This window comes from Syngnathus leptorhynchus, chromosome 21 (assembly GCF_054491065.1).
Source record: "Syngnathus leptorhynchus isolate UIUO chromosome 21, UIUO_Slep, whole genome shotgun sequence".
Lineage (NCBI taxonomy): Eukaryota > Metazoa > Chordata > Actinopteri > Syngnathiformes > Syngnathidae > Syngnathus > Syngnathus leptorhynchus.
The window spans coordinates 5,296,884-5,315,114 of NC_141215.1; the positions used below are offsets into that span (position 1 = coordinate 5,296,884).

General features: G+C 42.8%; 4 protein-coding genes and 1 non-coding gene across 12 annotated transcripts in view; 3 read left to right on the forward strand and 2 right to left on the reverse strand.

The window, feature by feature from the left end:
* The first annotated feature begins 131 nt into the window (after positions 1-131).
* Positions 132-3,087, forward strand: LOC147040312 (mitogen-activated protein kinase 12-like). Of its 2 annotated transcripts, XM_085901942.1 has the most exons (12): positions 132-730; positions 1,146-1,275; positions 1,339-1,397; positions 1,469-1,580; positions 1,658-1,687; positions 1,777-1,824; positions 1,896-2,010; positions 2,116-2,187; positions 2,262-2,341; positions 2,416-2,494; positions 2,562-2,735; positions 2,806-3,087. In XM_085901942.1, the coding sequence occupies exons 1-12, from the start codon at positions 546-548 to the stop codon at positions 2,868-2,870; spliced, it is 1,149 nt and encodes a 382-aa protein (XP_085758068.1). In that variant the 5' UTR covers positions 132-545; the 3' UTR covers positions 2,871-3,087. The 2 variants fall into 2 exon arrangements, with proteins under 2 accessions (XP_085758068.1, XP_085758067.1); XM_085901941.1 differs by having other exon boundaries at positions 1,896-2,187.
* Positions 3,049-6,699, reverse strand: rpap3 (RNA polymerase II associated protein 3). Of its 2 annotated transcripts, none has more exons than XM_085901932.1 (16): positions 6,428-6,699; positions 5,836-5,998; positions 5,598-5,756; positions 5,428-5,523; positions 5,225-5,352; positions 5,043-5,164; positions 4,899-4,969; positions 4,721-4,837; positions 4,520-4,647; positions 4,337-4,458; positions 4,194-4,264; positions 4,021-4,113; positions 3,627-3,947; positions 3,455-3,552; positions 3,273-3,373; positions 3,049-3,187 (listed from the first exon to the last, which is right to left on the reverse strand). In XM_085901932.1, exons 2-16 carry the CDS (start codon positions 5,986-5,988, stop codon positions 3,102-3,104), a joined length of 1,866 nt encoding a protein of 621 aa, XP_085758058.1. In that variant the 5' UTR covers positions 5,989-5,998; positions 6,428-6,699; the 3' UTR covers positions 3,049-3,101. The 2 variants fall into 2 exon arrangements, with proteins under 2 accessions (XP_085758058.1, XP_085758057.1); XM_085901931.1 differs by lacking the exon at positions 6,428-6,699 and adding an exon at positions 6,160-6,270.
* atp23 (ATP23 metallopeptidase and ATP synthase assembly factor homolog) lies at positions 6,445-8,996 on the forward strand. Of its 3 annotated transcripts, none has more exons than XM_085901946.1 (7): positions 6,445-6,695; positions 6,913-6,958; positions 7,227-7,308; positions 7,374-7,511; positions 7,707-7,790; positions 7,854-8,038; positions 8,885-8,996. In XM_085901946.1, the coding sequence occupies exons 1-7, from the start codon at positions 6,551-6,553 to the stop codon at positions 8,979-8,981; spliced, it is 777 nt and encodes a 258-aa protein (XP_085758072.1). In that variant the 5' UTR covers positions 6,445-6,550; the 3' UTR covers positions 8,982-8,996. The 3 variants fall into 3 exon arrangements, with proteins under 3 accessions (XP_085758072.1, XP_085758073.1, XP_085758074.1); XM_085901947.1 differs by lacking the exon at positions 8,885-8,996 and adding an exon at positions 8,123-8,873; XM_085901948.1 differs by lacking the exon at positions 8,885-8,996 and having other exon boundaries at positions 7,854-8,873.
* A 1,418-nt stretch (positions 8,997-10,414) lies between these two features.
* Positions 10,415-18,231, forward strand: part of LOC147040315 (monocarboxylate transporter 2) — a 30,972-nt gene continuing 23,155 nt past the window's right edge. For 3 of the 4 annotated variants that reach the window (XM_085901937.1, XM_085901934.1, XM_085901935.1), the window contains exons 1-3: positions 10,415-10,540; positions 11,408-11,464; positions 11,744-11,844. The gene's annotated coding sequence lies outside the window, so the exon portion shown is untranslated. Of the gene's footprint in view, positions 10,541-10,651; positions 10,688-11,407; positions 11,465-11,743; positions 11,845-18,231 lie in introns of those variants that run through there. The other variant, XM_085901938.1, reaches the window with a different exon arrangement.
* trnaq-cug (transfer RNA glutamine (anticodon CUG)) lies at positions 11,059-11,130 on the reverse strand. The gene has a single exon. It is a non-coding gene; the product is annotated as a tRNA-Gln (tRNA).

An 18,231-nucleotide genomic window follows, 5' to 3' on the forward strand; every position in this document is an offset into this window, starting at 1 on the left:
CTGTACTTGTGATACTTGTGATCTCTATTTTGTAGTTGTAGTTACACGTATGTGCCACAAGACGGCAGCAACGAAATGGTTGTTTACATGGTCAACAAAGATGCCATCAGACGGAGCATAAAAATCGGCAAATTGAGCATATACAAAACGTGAAAAATCATTCATTCTATAATATGAGTCAATGCAATATTATAGGTTGTAGCATTGTATGCAAAACGTTTGAATCATTTACCGTTTCTGTTAAAAAGTTGCAAATGGCGACATTGGGGATTTATATATAAAATAAATATAAAAAGTCCAATTAAATTTTTACACCGATAGGTTAGATTAAAAAAAAAAAAAAAAGCAGAATAGCTAGGGCAGATGTTTGTCCCACATTACAGACACACCCATAAAACTGCCCAGGGCGACCGACAGTCAACAATAGACGCGCTTGTGTGTGTGTGTGGGGGGGGGGGGGGGGGCTGCGCTGCACGACCCCTGGAGGAATTCTGCCCCCCAAACTTCTCCACTGCGCTACTCCTGCACTTTGGATTTCCTTCCTCATGAGCATCCAGGACTCAGCAGAACCCAAGCGGATCAACAACCTCGCCTCCACTTTCTCAGGGATGGCACTAAAAGGGTCCAGGACGGGATTTTACCGGCAGGACCTCAACAGAACCGTGTGGGAAGTCCCGGAAAGGTACCGAGACCTGAGACAAATTGGGACCGGCGCTTATGGAACTGTCTGGTGAGTACCACTGCAGTACAATTTTGACCCCCCCCCCCCCCCTCCAAAAAAAAAATATTAGTCTAATATTTGAATGAGTTTCATGATAGCTTTAAGAAACTTTTTCAAGTCGGATCCCCTTACTTAGACACAGCTGGCTCCACAAGGACCCCCGCTTTGCTTTGTTGTCGCGTTGATGAGGGGGGGGTCTGCAAAGAAAAGCACCCCCCAGCTTCATTGTTGTTAAAAGTCAAAGAAGGTTTCTCCAGTTGACATTTAACACTTGGCGGATGAAGCTTTAAATTAATACCAGTATCTTTAAACCCGTTTTTAAAAATGAAATGAGTCTGTTTTGTACACATTTATTTAAGTGATTCTTTGGATTACCACTAGAGGGCGTCCACACTTTATTAATCTTTTTACTCTCCCATTTTAGTTCAGCATGGGACCGGCGGACCAGCTCGCAGGTGGCCATCAAAAAGCTCCACCGGCCTTTCCAGTCTAAACTTTTCGCCAAAAGGGCCTACAGGGAGCTCCGACTCCTCAAACACATGAAGCATGAAAACGTGAGATGAAATAATTTTCCTTAAAGCAAATATGAGTGTAATTAATTGTTTACTTTTGTCTAGGTCATTGGTCTGCTCGATGTTTTCTCAGCGGAAATTTCCCTGGACCACATTCGAGACTTGTAAGCTCCAATTGCTTTAAAAAAAAAAAAAAGAATAATCATAAGGCTGTTTTAACTTTTTAATCCCACAGCTACTTGGTCATGCCCTTCATGGGCACCGACCTGGGCAAACTAATGAAGATGGAGAGACTGTCGGAGGACAGAGTTCAGTTCCTCGTCTACCAGATGATGAAGGGACTCAAGGTGAGTGCCTCAAAATTTGTCATTCCAAGTTTCAAAATACGAGTCATAATTCCCTCCCCCTCCCTCATCTGTTTTAGTATATCCACTCCGCGGGGATCATCCACAGGGTACGTGACCTTAGGCACCCAGTTTAGGGGGTGGGGTCTGGATTCTTCCCACACTAGAGGCTTTCCTTTGTTTGCCTTTCTCATTTCAGGACCTAAAACCAGGAAATCTAGCCATCAACCCGGACTGTGAATTGAAGGTACAGTACTGACATTGTTTTCCCGAATGACCTAACACAGTTAAATAAATAAGACTTTTTAATGAAAACAGATTCTCGACTTTGGCCTGGCGAGGCAGGCCGACGCGGAAATGACGGGCTATGTGGTGACGCGCTGGTACCGAGCCCCCGAGGTCATTCTCAACTGGATGCATTACACGCAAGCAGGTACAATGAAAACTACAGGGGCCCCAAGATTGAACCCTGTGGTACTATGGAAAGTTAATCCAGCTATTTTCTGTTTTTGGTTTTCTTATCTTTTTTTTTTTTTAGTGGATATCTGGTCCGCTGGTTGTATTATGGCTGAGATGCTGCTTGGGAAGCCGCTGTTCAAGGGCAACGATCGTATCCAGAGGAAATGGGGATAAAAAAATGTTATTTCAATTGGAATGTGAACCTTGACCTCAAGCTTGTGCCAGACCTGGACCAGCTCAAAGAAATCATGAAGATCACCGGAACGCCGGCTGCCGATTTTGTGGTGAAACTACAAAGCCAAGATGTGAGTATGGAAGCCTGACTGAATGGGCAAAAGTATTGGGACGTTTAGGCATGACTGCATATTTCCCCCAACAGGCCAAAAACTACCTCAGAGGTTTGTCAAAGGTTCCCAAAAAGGATCTACACTCGATTTTCTCCAAAGCCAGCTCGCACGGTAAGTCACAAGCTTCATCCAGTGCAAAAAAAATAAAATAATTCACACTTGCATTTTTGCCTCGCAGCCGTGTCCGTGCTGGAAAAGACATTGCTCCTCGACCCCGAGGAGCGAGTCAGCGCCTCGGACGCCCTGGACTTTCCCTTCTTCGCCGACTTCCGCGACACCGAGGAGGAGACTGAGGCGCAACCGTACGACCAAACCATGGACAACACGGACCTGACGCTAGAACAGTGGAAACGTAAGCGAGCATTCCATCAAATATTTCTGATCATGAACCCATGTGATTTCTTTTTTTTTTTTTGTTGCAGGACACACAGTCACAGAGATATTGACCTTCAGGCCTCAGAAGGACGGTAAAGAAACATCACTTTAAAGTCAGGCGAGGTATACAACTCACCTATGGACAATTTAGTTTTGGAAATGTTTTTTAAAGCATAGTTAACATGTTGGTATGCAGCTAAATAAATGTTTTTTTTTTTTAAATATATATATAATAATGGAAGAGTGTCTTTTTGCATCACTTTCAATTTGTAATTGTATCCAAAAGTCCCCAAGTTTCAAAATATAAATTTATTTCATTCAAGCATGACTTCCATTGAATAGGTCACACGCCGTACTTCTTCTCTAAGGCTGCGACAGACGATACGTCCAAATCGGCTTTGCGGAGGAAGTCGAATACTTCTTTAAGCACTGTGTGTGTGTGTGTGTGGGGGAGAAAAAAAAAATCATGCGTGAGTACAACTAATGGAAACTAATCGAGTTTAGCGCGTCCCACCTTTCTTCTCCGAGGAAGACATGAACATGACTGCCGTGTCGAAGCGCCTCACGCTCGATAGACTTTGGAGGATGTCCGCTGTGACGGCCGCAGCTTCGTTCCTGCGCCAGACAGATGTTAATGTCATTTATTGTTTCTGGAGCTACTTTAGAAGAAGAAAAAAAAAAAAAAAGTGTACTCACTGGATGTAGAAATCCCGTAACGTCTCCAAGATCTGACTGAGGATGTGAGGTTCAAGGGAACTCTGGAAAATGCGTGCATACTCCTCTGGCTTAATTTGCTAAAAAAATAAATAAATAAAAAAGCTGTTAGTGATTGCTGGCTTCAATTTGTGTTTTAATGACAAAATCCAACCTTCAAGTATCTGTAAACAACTTCGGGTTGGTTTCCGATCATGCGTAGGTCGGCTTCCAGCTGGAAGCTTTTGCTGGGGGGCGGTGGGAGGTTTATGGAAGGGTGGGGTAGGACGCTTTCTTCTAGATGATCGTGTTTGGCTTGTGTGAAGTTTTGTTGAAGCGTTTTTTTATGAATTAACTGGTCGGAAGACAGCGAGGGGGAGATTGTCATATCCTGGATCTCCATCGTCGACAGCGGGGCGGACCGGCCCTCCTTCGCCTCATCAGGTAAGGTCACCTTACCGCTGATCTCTTCGATGTCGAGCCTCGTCATCGGTTTCTGTGCAGAGTTGTTGGTTTTTTTTTTTTAGTTTTAAATTAAGACCAAAAAAAAAATGGAGTGGATGTCTCACAGTGGAGCGTTGGTGAGGCGCTTTGTCAACGGGCTGCACCGTTCTCCTCTGGGAGCTGTCGGATGTTTGAAGCGAGCCGCTGGAAACGTCGTCCTGATAATACAAGCAAGGGTATTTTGTAAAATGGAAAAAACTAAAAAAGAGGAAAAAGGCAAAAAAAAAAAAAAACGTACAAATTGGAGTTTCTGGAGTTCACTCTGGGCCTGCTTGTTCCCGGGTTCCAGCTTCAAAACCTCCTGAAAATCTGCATTATTTTTTTTTTTGTCATATATTTATTTTATTTTGTGGTGAATTTTTCATTTGAGGACTAATTGACCTTTCCTGGCTTCCTCCAGCTTCCCCAGAGCCACTCGAGCGGTCGCTCGTCGCGCAAACGCTTTGGAATAGGTGCCGTCTAAAGAGATGGCCTCGGTGCAGTCTTCCTCCGCCTCCTTGTACCTAATTGAACACTGATGCAATTGAAAGAAAAAAAAAACCAAAATGGCGGGATGGTTCTTACCTCTCCAGTTTGAGGAAAGCCATGGCTCTGTTGGCGGGCAGCAAAACATTCGTGGAGTCGGCTTCCATGCCTCGGCTGTAGCACTCCACGGCCGCGTCGTACTTTCCCTCTTTAAAATAAGCGTTACCCTAAAAGATGCCGAAAACGTAAACAACCTTGACGAGAATTACGTATCCGGTAGCTTCTCGCGAAGAATCTCACTCTGTCTTTTTGCACCACGGCTTCCTGACGTCTTTGCTGCTCCTCCGTTCGTCTTTTCTCCTCCTGATCTACGGCCGGAGGCGACGTTCCCTCACTCGGCTCCTGAGATCCGAGCATCTGACAAAGCGTGGAAGCGTGAGCAAGCTAATGGCTGAACATTAGCGCAAATGCGACTCACTTGTTTGATTTTCTTCACTTCATTTGGTGCTTCCAGGTTATCGGGGTCAAGCGTGAGAACGTTTTGGTAATCTGTGCAGAAAACATCCATTCTCTGGAATCCATTACGAGTGCTTATGATATTTGCTTTCTATTTTGATCATACCTTCTAAAGCGGCTTCGAAGTTCTTCAGCGCTACGCGGGCCGCTCCTCGCCGTGCATACGCTTTATAGTAGTTGCTGTCCAAAGCGATGGCCAGGTTGCAGTCTGACTCGGCCACAGCGTACCTAAAAAAAAACAAAAACGTTAGAGTGCATGAAAACAACGATAAGACTCTAAACGCTTACTTTTTGAGGCGGAAGAAGGCGGTGGCTCGATTGGTGGGAAGAACCGGGTCGTAAGGGTCGGCGGCCATTCCTTTGGAGTAACACTCGACGGCGTCGTCGTATTTGCCTTCTTTGAAAAATGCATTGCCCTGATAATAAACCCGTGTTATTATTATTATTTTTTTTTGCATATTCATTTCCAAACATCTTAAGCGGCATGTTACCTTTTCCTTCTCTGCTAAAGCTCGCTCCTGATCAGCATCTTCCGAATCTGATTCGTTGGGACTTTCCTCCTTATCTATCTCCTCCAAAGCCTTGGTCTAGCATGACCACATAAATGGAGCTTTTTAGGGTGCACAAACTTGTCAAAAATGTTTATCAAAAAATGACTAACCACATCAAATTTGTCCCACGATTGATAATCATTCGATTTGATCCTCGATGGCTTCTGGCCGTCCGTTTCTTCTGCTTTGACGTCACCGTTGGCCATCTTCATCTTCTTCGCCCTCATTTTTGATTTGTAGTCCTTGTTGCGCACAGGAGGGAGGTTTGGCTGGAAAACAGAGATGATGATGCCCATATCATCTGACATTTAAATATATAAGTGTGTGGGATTGGCAGCTAGAACGAACCTTAACGTCTCCCTGCTCGCTTCTTCTCAATTGCTCATCTTTGGTCTTCATATCAGTTTCCCAGGTCTCCAGATCCCTCATGAAGCTTTGCAGGTCCTCAGCATTCTGTCGCATTTGCATTTGCAACTCGAGGGCTTTGTTCGGACCGGCCATGTTTTCCTCTCTGCGAAACGGACATTATTATAAAGAATATTTGCTTTTGTTTTGATGTCACGTAATCCACTGAGCGTCGGATCATGCTCGTTTCGCTAACGAAATAAAAATAATGCTCAATATGTTTTAAATAATCGGTTGGATTGAATAAAGTTTCAAATCGTACAATACCTTCTCCTTGATTCTCCGGTTTATAGGTACAAATCGAACTTGGTTGTTATTAAGTAGTAACAAATTCATGTGCCAATGTTGTCATGGAGCCATAACACCACGTTCCCAGCATGCCTTGCGCTCCGGAGCGTGCGCAGTAAAGCTTTATTTAATTTTGTCCTATTATTTTATATTTTGTTTATACTTCATGTTTACGGAATACATTTTAAAAATTGAATTCACACCATGAATTAAAATATTGTTCATCATTCTTTTTTTTCCCTCTTACCTTTGACCCGACCTGACGCTGTCACGTGACGTCACAACCCGGCAATGACCTCTCCTGCTAGCTAACGCTGGCTAGCCGGGAGAACTTTGTAAATATCGCAACGGGGCCGTCTAAACTTCAGCAATGGGCCAAACGAAGCAGGAAGAAGGTTACGGATATGAGTTATTCCCTGAGAGGAACGCGGGGAACAAGAAGGTCTCCGTCGCTCAAAGCCTATTCACGTTCCACCACCAGTGTCAGGTCATGTTACAGTTCGCCGTGGAAACCAGTGAGTAACATTATCGTTACTTTATTTCCAAAGTAACTCGTGTGATATTTTATAAGGCACAAGTAACAACTTGAAATAATATAACTCTGTTCTTGTTGAATAACCAACATTAGCTGCTGCTAGCAAGTTAGCTGTTAATCTACTGAAATATTTATTTATTTGTACAGTCTACATATGTAATAATAATAATAATAATAATTTGATGTGATTCATTCAGGTCCATATGCCAAACTCCTCCTCAGTGCCATGAAGAATTCTGGATGGTAAGTTGCATTCATAAACGTTCATATTAATAAACAAAAAGAGTAGTTGAGGAGCCATTGAAAGAAATGTCTGTGTAATTGAAAAAACAGATTGTCTAACATTAGTATTCATGAAAAATATATGTTGACTGAATATACGATTGACCACAATATTATCTTATTGCTTGTTTTTAAATTTAAATAGTCACTTTTAATATTACACTATATATGTATCACTGTTGTGTATCACACTTTTCTCAATGTCAAATGCTTTTTCTGTTTGACTCAGTACAGTGTATAAAGACCGCCATTTTGTCTGTGAAGATTGCGACGGGACGGTCAGCGGCGGATTTGACGCAGCGACGTCCCAAGTGAGAACATCGATTGGTTAAATCAAGAACTCCGGACCAAAAACATTTGATCTGCTTCTTTTCAGATTGTCTTATGTCAAAACAACATCCAGCAGCAGTCGCACATGAACCGGGTGGTTACGCACGAACTCATCCACGCCTTTGACCATTGTCGGGCCCATGTGGACTGGTTTAACAACTTCAGACATTTAGCATGTTCTGAGGTGAGTGTTGCAACACGCAGATGGCCACAAATCACATTATGATTTATTTTTGAAATGATATAAATCCAAACTGATTTAATTGTGTTAATCATGTAACTTAGAATGTTTTTATTTTGATATAAGGTTAGGTAAAATATATGAAAGTAAGCAGCTATTGCATTGACAATGTATTGATCAGACCAAAATATTTACCAGATTCGTGCGGCCAACCTCAGCGGCGATTGCTCCTTCTCCACTGAGGTGGCCCGATTCCACTTCGGCATGAAGCAGCATCAGCAGGTACCTTTTTTAAAATTATTATTTCAAATCAGCACCTACTTTCCCTTCCTAATCCTCGTCCAGGAGTGCGTCCGCGGCCGCGCCCTTCGCTCCATCCTTGCCGTGAGGAAAATCAACCGGCAGGAGGCGGAGAAAATTGTGGACGAGGTTTTCGACACGTGTTTCAACGACCACGCACCCTTCGGTCGGATCCCGCACAGCAAGAAGGACGCCAACTTTGCCCGCAGGGATTACGACAACAGAAAGCGGTATTATGCAAATCTTTAGTAGGTTTTTGCTGATTTTTTTTTTTTTCTCACCCGAGGTTTGGACAATTATGTCCTCTTTTAAAGGCATTTTCAGGATGGGACTTGTCCTTGAAACAAGAACGTTTTGGACTTTAATTCTGGATAAAGGGATCAAAAGTAGTCATTTTGGAAGCCAAATATCAGAGACGCTAGTGTTTTTATATATATATTAATTTCCTGTAAATACAAGAAAATGAATGTGGAAAAAAAAATGGATTAAAGTCAAAACTTCTTCAAAGTCTTTCTATCCAACTTCAGTATAAAATGCAGCTCTCTGTCAATGTGCCCGTTCCAATCTTGCCTTGAAAAATCATCGGTGACATCGTCCATTGGACATTGCCGCTGTCAAGAATCCCGTATCCTTCCGCAGACTAATCAGCGTCTGAAAAAAAAAAAAAGAAGTTATGAGGGGAATTAGCCTCATAATCCCCCTGCATGATCCTCCTCTTCTTCTTCTTCTATCTCCAGGACGACACTCTCCGCATCCTAATCGCAATGTCACCCAGCAAGGGAGAAATAGGCTCCAAATCGGGCTCTCATTAAAAATCACACATACACACACGGCGAACATGATGAGGTTTAATTTAAGGGAGCTTAGAGAGATGATGACAACAAGCTTGTCGGGAAAATGAAAAGGAGAGACGGAGAATTAGACTCCTTTTTGGATTAGTTTACCAAACAAATAGTGCAAAACAACAGATTTACTGCCGCAATTTTAGACTCATCAAATGCTCGCTGTCAGACATATTTTCTTCACTCGGGTAGTCCAAACTTTACATGCAGTATTTTGTTTTGTTTTGTTTGCAGCGTTGTTCCCGGCGCATCGCATTCAAGCTGCATTATTTATAAATATTCAAGTCGTTCTATTATTCTAAAATGTATTTACCTGTCACGGACTGTATGAATGAACTTTTCAAAATTTAGAGTGTGCCTCTTAAAATTCAGTTGTTTATTCCTAAAATCGGCGTCATGATTTTTTTAAAATTAATTTATCGTTTCATATAATTTGTTAGTATATTAATTGTAAGTAATTAAATAAAATAACTCAAGTCAAAAAATGCAGACATATCAAAAATATTTTATTCAATTATTACTTATTTACGTTAAACGTCAGTATATTTTGTATACTTTTTTGTTATTAAATAAATTGCGCCCACCCGAAACTACTAACCTGTAATTCCTGCTCTGTCCTCTAGAGTGCGCTGTTGGCTCACTCATCTCTTAATCTGATTCTGTTCAAACTTGACACGGAAACTGCTGTCCTTCTTTTTACTGGTCCACATAATTGAATCCGTCTCATCGAGTCTTGCTTGAGCAGATATGAGACGCTGTAATAAAAAGTGCCACCGAGGAGACATTCATTAGTCCACCTATTTAAGCAAGCGGCACCCATTGTCATCTCATTACGATGCGCCAGCGTCGCTGAATGCCGCCGTACAACAACGGCACTAATGAATTCATCGCCTTGATTAGATTTAACTGTGAGGACAACCTGCTTCCAGTTTAGAAGGTGTCTCCTCTCTGTGGGGGTAATTGTGGGGAATGTTTGAATTATTTAGCCGGATTGTTTGATTTTTATTTCCCACCTTGAGCACACAAGGTTGAAATGAGGAGAAGAAACATGCCGAATCATAAATAAGAATGCCTTGGAGTGCCACAGGGCTCAGATCTAAGCACCTTTTCTGAAAGTATTTATTTTTTGCTACAGAAATTCTTTCTGTAGATAACTCAAGTATTTTTCTGAAATATCCTTGCAACTAGTATCTACAGATTGCACAAATTGATGATACAACCGCCAAAGAAGAGTTCATGTGTACATATGGAATTAGCAACTGTAACAATTAAGTAAAGTGATTTAATTCATTAGAGTGCTCACAGGCAGCGCTTAATGGCGGCATGGAGAAAAAAAGAAAAAAAGTTGAGATCATTAGAATTCACAGTGCTAATTCTCCGGGGGCGGATTTGATTTGCATGCCCCAAATCAGCCGTCGAACCTGACAATTAACTTCCGCAGCAGGGGAGATCTGCGTGGGGTCCACCATGGGAGGGACGGGCATGCAAATGAGGTAATTATGAGTGCCAGTTGAGGATTAATTAAGAAGTCGTTTAAAGTTGGCAGAGACGCTCTTTTAGGCATTTGCGTGCCATTTCGGAAACAATTTCACAGTGCATTGCAAAGTCAGGAAATACAATGACATTGCCAATGTGGTTAAATAACACGATGACTAACAGGATCACCATTTTATATTATACTCGTGTAGTCAATCAACTAATAATTGTTAATGTTTTAAAATGTTGCTTTGAATTCATTTTTAACATTTAAACATTTCCGGAAGGCGCGCCATTTTGTAGTATAAAGATTGCGCCACAAGGTGGCAGGCAAAACCGTGACAAGATGGCTTCCAACAAACAAAACACCTAATGAGGATCTCCGTCAATTATCCCCAGAAATGACCACGAAAGGCAAGAAAATAATTTGGTCCTTTGTTAATTTCAATTTATGTTTATGGTAGAGTTTGGTGACATTGCCTGTGGCGTTCAAATTATTTTAACGGCGGTTGTGCTACTCAATTAAGGAGATTGTTGGTCATTTTTATCGCAGAAAAAGCAGTAGGTGACTTCTACAAATGCAATGAATGTGTGCTGCCATTTGAATCTTCATTTCATTTTGCTAATAATATGCATGGTATTAATTAGAGGCGATATATTAGCATAACAAGTGCTGCTGGACAATGTCCAGAGGTATTAGCAGTGAGGTTTTTTTGGGGGGGGGGGGGGCTCATTAATAAGTCCCCAAGAGCATTTTTTTTTTTTTTTTAACTAACTTTGTAAGAAGTCTCAGTAGACAAGGACAGAATTGTCAATTTTTTTTATTAAAATGCACAATGTTTTGTTAAGTGGAGTAACACTAAACATGGCAATTCCCAAGACAAACAAAATGGATGTTTTCCAATGAGAGGTGGAAAAATAAAATAAAAATCAGGTTCCACCGAGATTTGAACTCGGATCGCTGGATTCAGAGTCCAGAGTGCTAACCATTACACCATGGAACCACATGACGCAAATGCGTGCAAGACACGCTCTATAACCGTGCGGAAGTGACTTTTACAGCCTTTCCCACAGAGATCCTGCAAAATTTGGGAATTGGAGCCTTACGGAAGTTATTTCCAATCATTTTTGCAGAATCCAGTCAATCGGGATATTGCTCTAAGAGCATGCTTTTATGTCAGCAACATATCAGCATGGGAGAAATAAGTTTCAGCTTTTAAAATTCACCCAATTACTTGCATACAGAGGCTGTGCTTAACGTTGTGCTATCACTTTGTGCAGGTCTTGTTGACACACGGGAAAATAAGGCTGAAAGTGCCACAGGCGATGTGAAAAAGGGTAAGTGCAAAAATGTTTTTGGAGTGTAAATATTTTATGTCACACAACCTTGTGCAATTATCTGACTGCTGTGTGAAAGCCCACACACAGTTCTGACAATATTACATTTTGCTGGGTACCGTGTAAAAGGAACAAGTGAGTAAATGTGGAATCTCTTTATGATGGCGTCTTTTAACACTTCATAGCTTTTAATAGGAGCACTATATTGCTATAATAGCCGCTTAGAGATCTGGAGACTGAACCAAAAAAATGAAAATGTCACCTTTCTCTACTTCCAAGGACATTGGAGACATTTTCTTTCATCGTTGCCCCCATTTTGTGTGGACAAAACTGGCAGCGGCCGGGACCCACAGAGGGGAGGAGCCACAGCTTGCCCGGAGGTGAGTCACTCAAGCTCGAACCCTCGCGCCGTCTCCTGTGTTTGCAAGTCCAGATTAGTGTCCGAGAAATCGGCCGGATTTGTCCTGAACGCCAACCAAAGGGGGGCGGACTGCTCTCCTGTGGCTGCAAGGTCACACGGTTGATTTATGGAGCAGTTAGGGTGACCTTGAACAAATTGAGTCATATAAAGTATATTTGCCTGAAAATCAAATTGCTAGCCAAGTCAGACATATCTTGACCAGTAGAGGTCACTCTAACGCTTCTCCCAATGCTTTTTGAGTTTCTAAATTTATGCCACTGACCTCAAACCTCACAAAATGTGTTCTGTTAGTTCTGTGCTGTTTATTAACGTGAACTACATGTGTGTCAGACATGTTTTCAAAATGTGAATTTTGGTGGCGCTTGTGAGGGGAAAATCCCCCGCGGGCTCAAATTGTCCATATCAGCAGTAATAGCAGACCCCCTGATTCTGTTTCTCCCATCACCCACTATGTGAGGACACAAATACAAACCACTTTGGTGGAAACTGCACGTTTACTCACCAACCGAAACGTGTTGTCGGTCACGTTTAACCCCTTTTATGTCATTTTACACAAAGTGGTTAGGTCTAGGGGGGCGGTGCTTGCGGTTTCACATGGATGTACTTCGATGAGGCTGGTGAACTTGCGTAATGAGAGATAATAGGCGAGACTTGGCACTGCAACGCACGATGCCCCGCAACAAAACAATGGAATAATTGAACCCATGTGAATACTGAGAAACACTTTTTAAAAATGTCATAATGGATAAAAGTCAAGACGGGGGAGACTCAGTACTTCACCACCGCCAAAACCCTGACCTAAAACCCGTAGAGGTGTCCCAAAGCCATTAAAATATATTTTATACTGTTACAACATTTTTTTGCAACGAGATACTTTGAACATTTAATTCAGCAATTGTTTAACGCACCACTAGGGGGAGCCCTCACACCACACTCGGGGAATCACCGAGTTATGTTACGATGTTTGACGATGACTGATCGACTTAAAAATATAGTAAAAATACCAAATGTCAATATAATTATTTCTTTTGTATTCATTTAATTCAGATGTTTATATTTGAAAGCCAAACATCCCTTTTTGAATAGCTTTTCCAAAAAAAGTTTTTTTTTGTTTGTTTTAAATATGCTTTGCTATCCTTTGCTGTTTCCTGCTTGTCACATGATCAAGTGACTTCAAATCTGGTGTGTGATGGATGTGTGTTTGTGTGCGTGCGCCACATATGTTGCTTCGCTTTCATGCCGGTAATTGCCTGCGCGTTCAAAGACGTCCAATTCTCGACTTTTGCAGCGCACATGCAAAGTCATCCGAGCACCATCTGGGGGAAAAAAAAAAACCAAACTTGAAAATTGTCTCTGACTATTGAGTACTGCATCTGGTTCGGTCGAGCTGAGCGCAAATCTTGCCTCATATGGCCACATGTGCGCCATTTTTTTGCAGCTTTTGTCATATTCTTTTGATTTCACGTCGACTTGATCCTTTTCACACTCTGTTTCTGGTAAACAATCTTCAAATCCCGCTTTGTTGTCCAGAACACATTCGACCAATGTAGGGCTAATCAATGCGTATTGATAAATCGGCATGCCCAATCATGAAGCTGACCAATCGGAACGAAGCTATGTAAATGGGATGAAAATGTGTCTAGCGAGGCGGTAAATATTGAAACTTGGATGGCGGTGACATTTAGAAGAGTGCCAAGGCCAGACAATCATGCACTGGGAATTTAATGCATTATTCCGTCAGAAATGAGGGGAAAATGTAATGTAATCTTACTAAAACAAAGACTGATGAAAACTCCCTGGTGGAGGTTAAAAAAAAAAAAAAAAGGCTATCCAGGGTTTTTCCCTGAAGGGGAAAAAAAAAAATTCTACGCTAGTCCTGAGTGAGCAGCTGTGGCCATAAATCTGACGGAATGGTTTTGTCTTGCGGGACCGTTGCCATTTTCTCCTCCTCCCTCCAAAAGTGCTGAGAGCAACAAGTCCGGGCGTTTTCCATTTGAGAGGCATTGTGGGAAATGTATGAAAACAAAAAAAATAAAGGAACCGATGAGAGGTTCTGTTAAGGTTTGAGATTGCATAGTTTTGCGTCCGGGCGCCGACATCTGGCTGGTTTTAAGAGTCACGGACAGTTTGCCACAGGTGCTGAGTTCATGCGGGGGTATTTATTTGAAGGCTGAATGTTTAAAAAGGTGTCCATTCACCCAGATGGGATTTATTAGCTGGAAAGACATAAGAAGGAATTTGGGACAAATGGAAAATCTAGTGCACTCAAGTTTTGATCAGCAAAAAAAACAAAAACAGTTGGGATGTATTGTCAAGTCCATTTAGCAATGTGAAAGAAGCAAAAACAGATCAGAATGGATTTTTCCGATATTTGCCAGGATAAAATCCCGGTATTCGATGAATTGACCGATTCATAAGAAATGTGTCGTGAATAAAATTGACAAAAATCGGCTTTTTTTTTTCCTCATTTCTTTTTTTCCCTGTTGTAATTTCTTCATGAAAAAAAACAATCCGGCAAAATAAACAAACTTATTGCAGCCAAGCGAGTTAAGTCACAACACACGATTGTCGACGATGCCAACGATTACGTTTGCTCTCCCGACGGTGGAAAGTAATCCTCTGCGGCAATTTGTCCACCTGCGCGACTGAACAGCGGGCTTGGTAACAATTACAAGGCCGGGAAAGAAAACATTACAGAGTCATTACAATAATGATAGTAATTCAGGCCGGGAGAGACGTAGCCTCGGCGGGCCGCCTCCTCCTTTTGGCCTTCGTTCTTCCTTCCCTTCGCCATCCTTACCTTCAAACGTATGGCAGCCTCCTTCAAAGCCTGCGTCGCAGATGAGAACCGTAAATCAATTGTATTTTCCCCTCCGAGCGCGGCGGCGGCGCCCATGTTGCCGTGAAAACGATATTGTGCGTGGTGGCTTCAAACGCTTTATTTATTGAATCTGAGTAAACAAAAGGAAGCATGCAAATGTCCACAAACGGAACGCATCATTTAGGAAGGAGCGCGGCCGAGTCCGCCGCCTGGGCCATGTTTATGTCTCGCTGGCACATTTGGTGGAAAACTTTTTTTTTTCTCATGTGGTACTTTCTCAGTGTAACCCAAAAAAAAAAAAAAAAAAGGCAATAAGACAAATGGCTGGAGCTGCTCTTCTGGGTGGGCCCCTTCAACACAGATATGCGAAATGTGCGACGGATTACGTTTGTGTTCTCAGCAGTTTCTTTCATGGAGCGCCACCGACGTCTTGGCTTATGAAAGAGCCTTTATGTTGCTACTTTGATATACGCTCTTCTGATATCACATTTTGGTCGATTGGATAATATCGGCAGTCGCCGCGAGTACCCGATACCTTAATAAAACCCCATTGGCAGCCTGATAACGAAAACTTGCTAACTTTTTCGACTGAATTAACCAAGATGAAGATAGTGCCAGGCCACTCATCGGAATTTGGAAAGCCCATTTGACGGGTTCCGGATGTGAGCAAACAGCAGAGAGGTTCACTTAAGAAAACACTCACACCCTGTTATCAGATTTGAGCCTCTACAAAGAGCTCTCAGGCAGCAACAAAAAGGCTCAAGATATCCCTCCCTTTTTTTTTTGTGTGTCATGTTGGTCTTTCTCCTCCTCTCTCTCTCTCTTCCCACCCTCATTCCTTCCTTTTGCTTTCATTTGTTTGAGCTGTCGACAGGCGACCGGGCCCGAAATAAAAAACCTTTTGTGTTTGTTTGCGCATTGTCAACACGAGGCTTTTCCCGTCATTCCCACAGACTTTTGGTGGGCTCAGTAAATGGAGATTGAGAAACGCAACATTTATTTTATTTTTTTGGGAAATCTCGCTATATGTACTTAAATACCAATTGATCACCGAAAGGCTGCCACAGTTTGCTTCCCAATCAAGCTTCAATTGCATGTCTAAGGGGTCAAGCACACACTCCATTCTTGTGTGTGACCCACTAGCCAAATGTTGATTCTGTGAGGAGGAGGCGTGAGGTCAGGTGGCGACTGATGATTGAGCAGGAAAGGGGGGGCAGCTTTATTTATATTAGCGTGTTGCAAATGCTAGCATGGCTACAAGACGTAGACTCGTACAGTAATACAATAGCTGTAAAAAGTCTACACACCCCTGTCGGTGTAATTTATGTCTTCATTCTTGTGTATGGCGTCGAGCTCAAAGATAAAATAATTGAAGGCTTTGCCAGAAGCGACTTTGCACGACTCTGAGGAATGTGACGAGGCCGAAGCTTGAGATGGCGTTGACAGGGTGAACGGAAACCACCTGGAATGCAAACCAAACCTGCAAGGTCACTTTCACGCCCATTTGTCTCCTTGTGTGGCTTGTTTAAAAAAAATAAAATGGAGATCCCAAACATTTGTTAGTTGCAATGCTCTTTTAGTCTTCATCACATATACTGTTCATTTTTTGGCATCTTTGAAGGAATTTCTATTTAGGAAGAGCAACATCTGGATAATCTAGCGGTTTCTCGGTTTGGCATTTAAAGTATGACTGCATTGCGTGAATACCAATCGGCAGTTCGAAGTATTTGACGGAAAAGTGAAGACAAGCACTGTGAAATTGTGCCAGGTGCAGCCGCGGAGCCTCGGGTGTTTTGTTGTCAGCGTCTTGCTCGTAAATCCCCCGAGCTCATCACTTTCAAGGCCTCACACCATTCTAAGTACACACTCCCCCAAAACCTCAAGAGCTGACTGCGTTCCATTCAGAGCTACAACATACTTGGAGCCTCTTTTACACACACACTCGGCCCATGAAGCCAGTTTGTGCTTTTTTTTTAAAACCACCTGCCATTTTTCTTTGAATTGTTCGCATTACATATTAGGCTAAAAGCAGGATGCTGGCGTTTTGAACGCGCCTCTCCTCGTTGCCCTTGAGAGTATGATTCGTGCCCATTATGTTTGCTTAGCGCCATCCGGACATGAAGGCAACCCGAGTGATTTAGCTCCACAGATTTGTGTGGAATTAGTCACACTTGAGCCCCCCCCCCCCCCTTGTTGAGCAAGGAGCTTGGAACATTATTAGAAAAGTGAAAGCTGTCCCTTCTTTCTACTTTTATGGTCGCTCAGTTTTCCACCTGCGCCAACATGACTGAGACTTTACAATAGTTCTCAAAGAGTTACGAGTAGCCGGTGAGAAGTTTTTTTTCTTTCTTGTCTGCCTTTTTTTTTTCTTAAATGGGATGTGGGGGGGTGGAATTATTGCCGAGCATTTGTCAGGCAGCCAGTTGCGGAGGCGGGGCCAACTTGTGATTTATGGCAACATCTGCACGATGCAAAGTCCTCCTATGTGCTTTTAATTATACAAAGAGCGGTGGCTGGATCGAAAAAGAGAGATGGTCCAATGGGATTTTTTTTTTTTCCGAGTCCCTCCGATGACGACTTGTGTGAACGTTTATATGAGCGTGGGACTCGTGCGGCTTTCGAGCTCAACCGAAAGTCAGCTGCTGTTTGTACCAAGCTATTTCTGTGATTCCCACATGGTCCAAGATAACCCCCGAATAGTTCGAATGCTTCATCTCCTACGAGGCAAAACCCAAACCGTGAGCGGACAGAACACAAATCTCAGATTTATCCGTCATCGCCTCCTAGTCTAAGTGACCGTGACCTCGCATTCCTCGTTTTTTCAAAATCTGCATTTCAAGCTCAGAGATCGTAAAAGTCAGACACGCGGGTCCCCCCCCCCCGGCAGGTTTTCTGAGCGTCAGAACGGAGAAATAATCATTCCTCCAAGCTGCCTGTAGCTATTTGATATCATAAACATCTGTCTGCGCGTCACCACATCTGGCAGTAATAAAGACAAATTAGCTGCAAAAATTCAGAGTCTGGCTGTAGTTGTGTCCTGCCCGGTGGTACAAGAGGGCGGGCTAGCCTAAGGACCGGACCGAGCCGGACTCTGATCCCTAACCGGGACTCCCATCAGTCATCTGCCAGCCATCAACTTCCTGTCTCCAGAATCAAAGAGGAGAAAACTACTCCCCTATGTTGTTTTTTTTCTCCTTTGCCCCGCCCCCTTCTCGGATGCACAGAGAAGCTAGCTGTACCCTCGATTTTTCTTTTCCCCCCCCCAAACAAGTAAATAAACCATTACGGAGAGTGTTTGCGGGGGAATAACAGCCGCCCTCCTAATTGTAACATGCCCAGTTTGCCGCGCGCAAACACCCAACGAGTGTGGATTCACCAGAACCGGCCTCATACATAAATGCAGAAAATCATTATAATGACATAATTGCCGGGCCAGGTTAACTTGGCCCTCTCCAGACTAAGACCACGCAAATGACTTTTTAATAGAGCCCATGTCTCATTTTGGACTGCAAAACGATTTGTTTG

What these genes read in the sequence shown, in the direction of transcription:
- LOC147040312 (XM_085901941.1), top strand. Translation starts at nt 546, where the DNA reads ATGAGCATCCAGGACTCAGCAGAACCCAAGCGGATCAACAACCTCGCC. An exon ending in GGCGCTTATGGAACTGTCTG is followed by an intron (nt 731 to 1,145) that starts GTGAGTACCACT and finishes CTCCCATTTTAG; the next exon opens with TTCAGCATGGGACCGGCGGA. An exon ending in AGATGATGAAGGGACTCAAG is followed by an intron (nt 1,581 to 1,657) that starts GTGAGTGCCTCA and finishes CATCTGTTTTAG; the next exon opens with TATATCCACTCCGCGGGGAT.
- rpap3 (XM_085901932.1), bottom strand. Translation starts at nt 5,988, where the DNA reads ATGGCCGGTCCGAACAAAGCCCTCGAGTTGCAAATGCAAATGCGACAG. An exon ending in CGTGGGACAAATTTGATGTG is followed by an intron (nt 5,524 to 5,597) that starts GTTAGTCATTTT and finishes TGGTCATGCTAG; the next exon opens with ACCAAGGCTTTGGAGGAGAT. An exon ending in GCTTTCCTCAAACTGGAGAG is followed by an intron (nt 4,459 to 4,519) that starts GTAAGAACCATC and finishes GTGTTCAATTAG; the next exon opens with GTACAAGGAGGCGGAGGAAG.
- atp23 (XM_085901946.1), top strand. Translation starts at nt 6,551, where the DNA reads ATGGGCCAAACGAAGCAGGAAGAAGGTTACGGATATGAGTTATTCCCT. An exon ending in TTGACGCAGCGACGTCCCAA is followed by an intron (nt 7,309 to 7,373) that starts GTGAGAACATCG and finishes GCTTCTTTTCAG; the next exon opens with ATTGTCTTATGTCAAAACAA. An exon ending in GCATGAAGCAGCATCAGCAG is followed by an intron (nt 7,791 to 7,853) that starts GTACCTTTTTTA and finishes ATCCTCGTCCAG; the next exon opens with GAGTGCGTCCGCGGCCGCGC.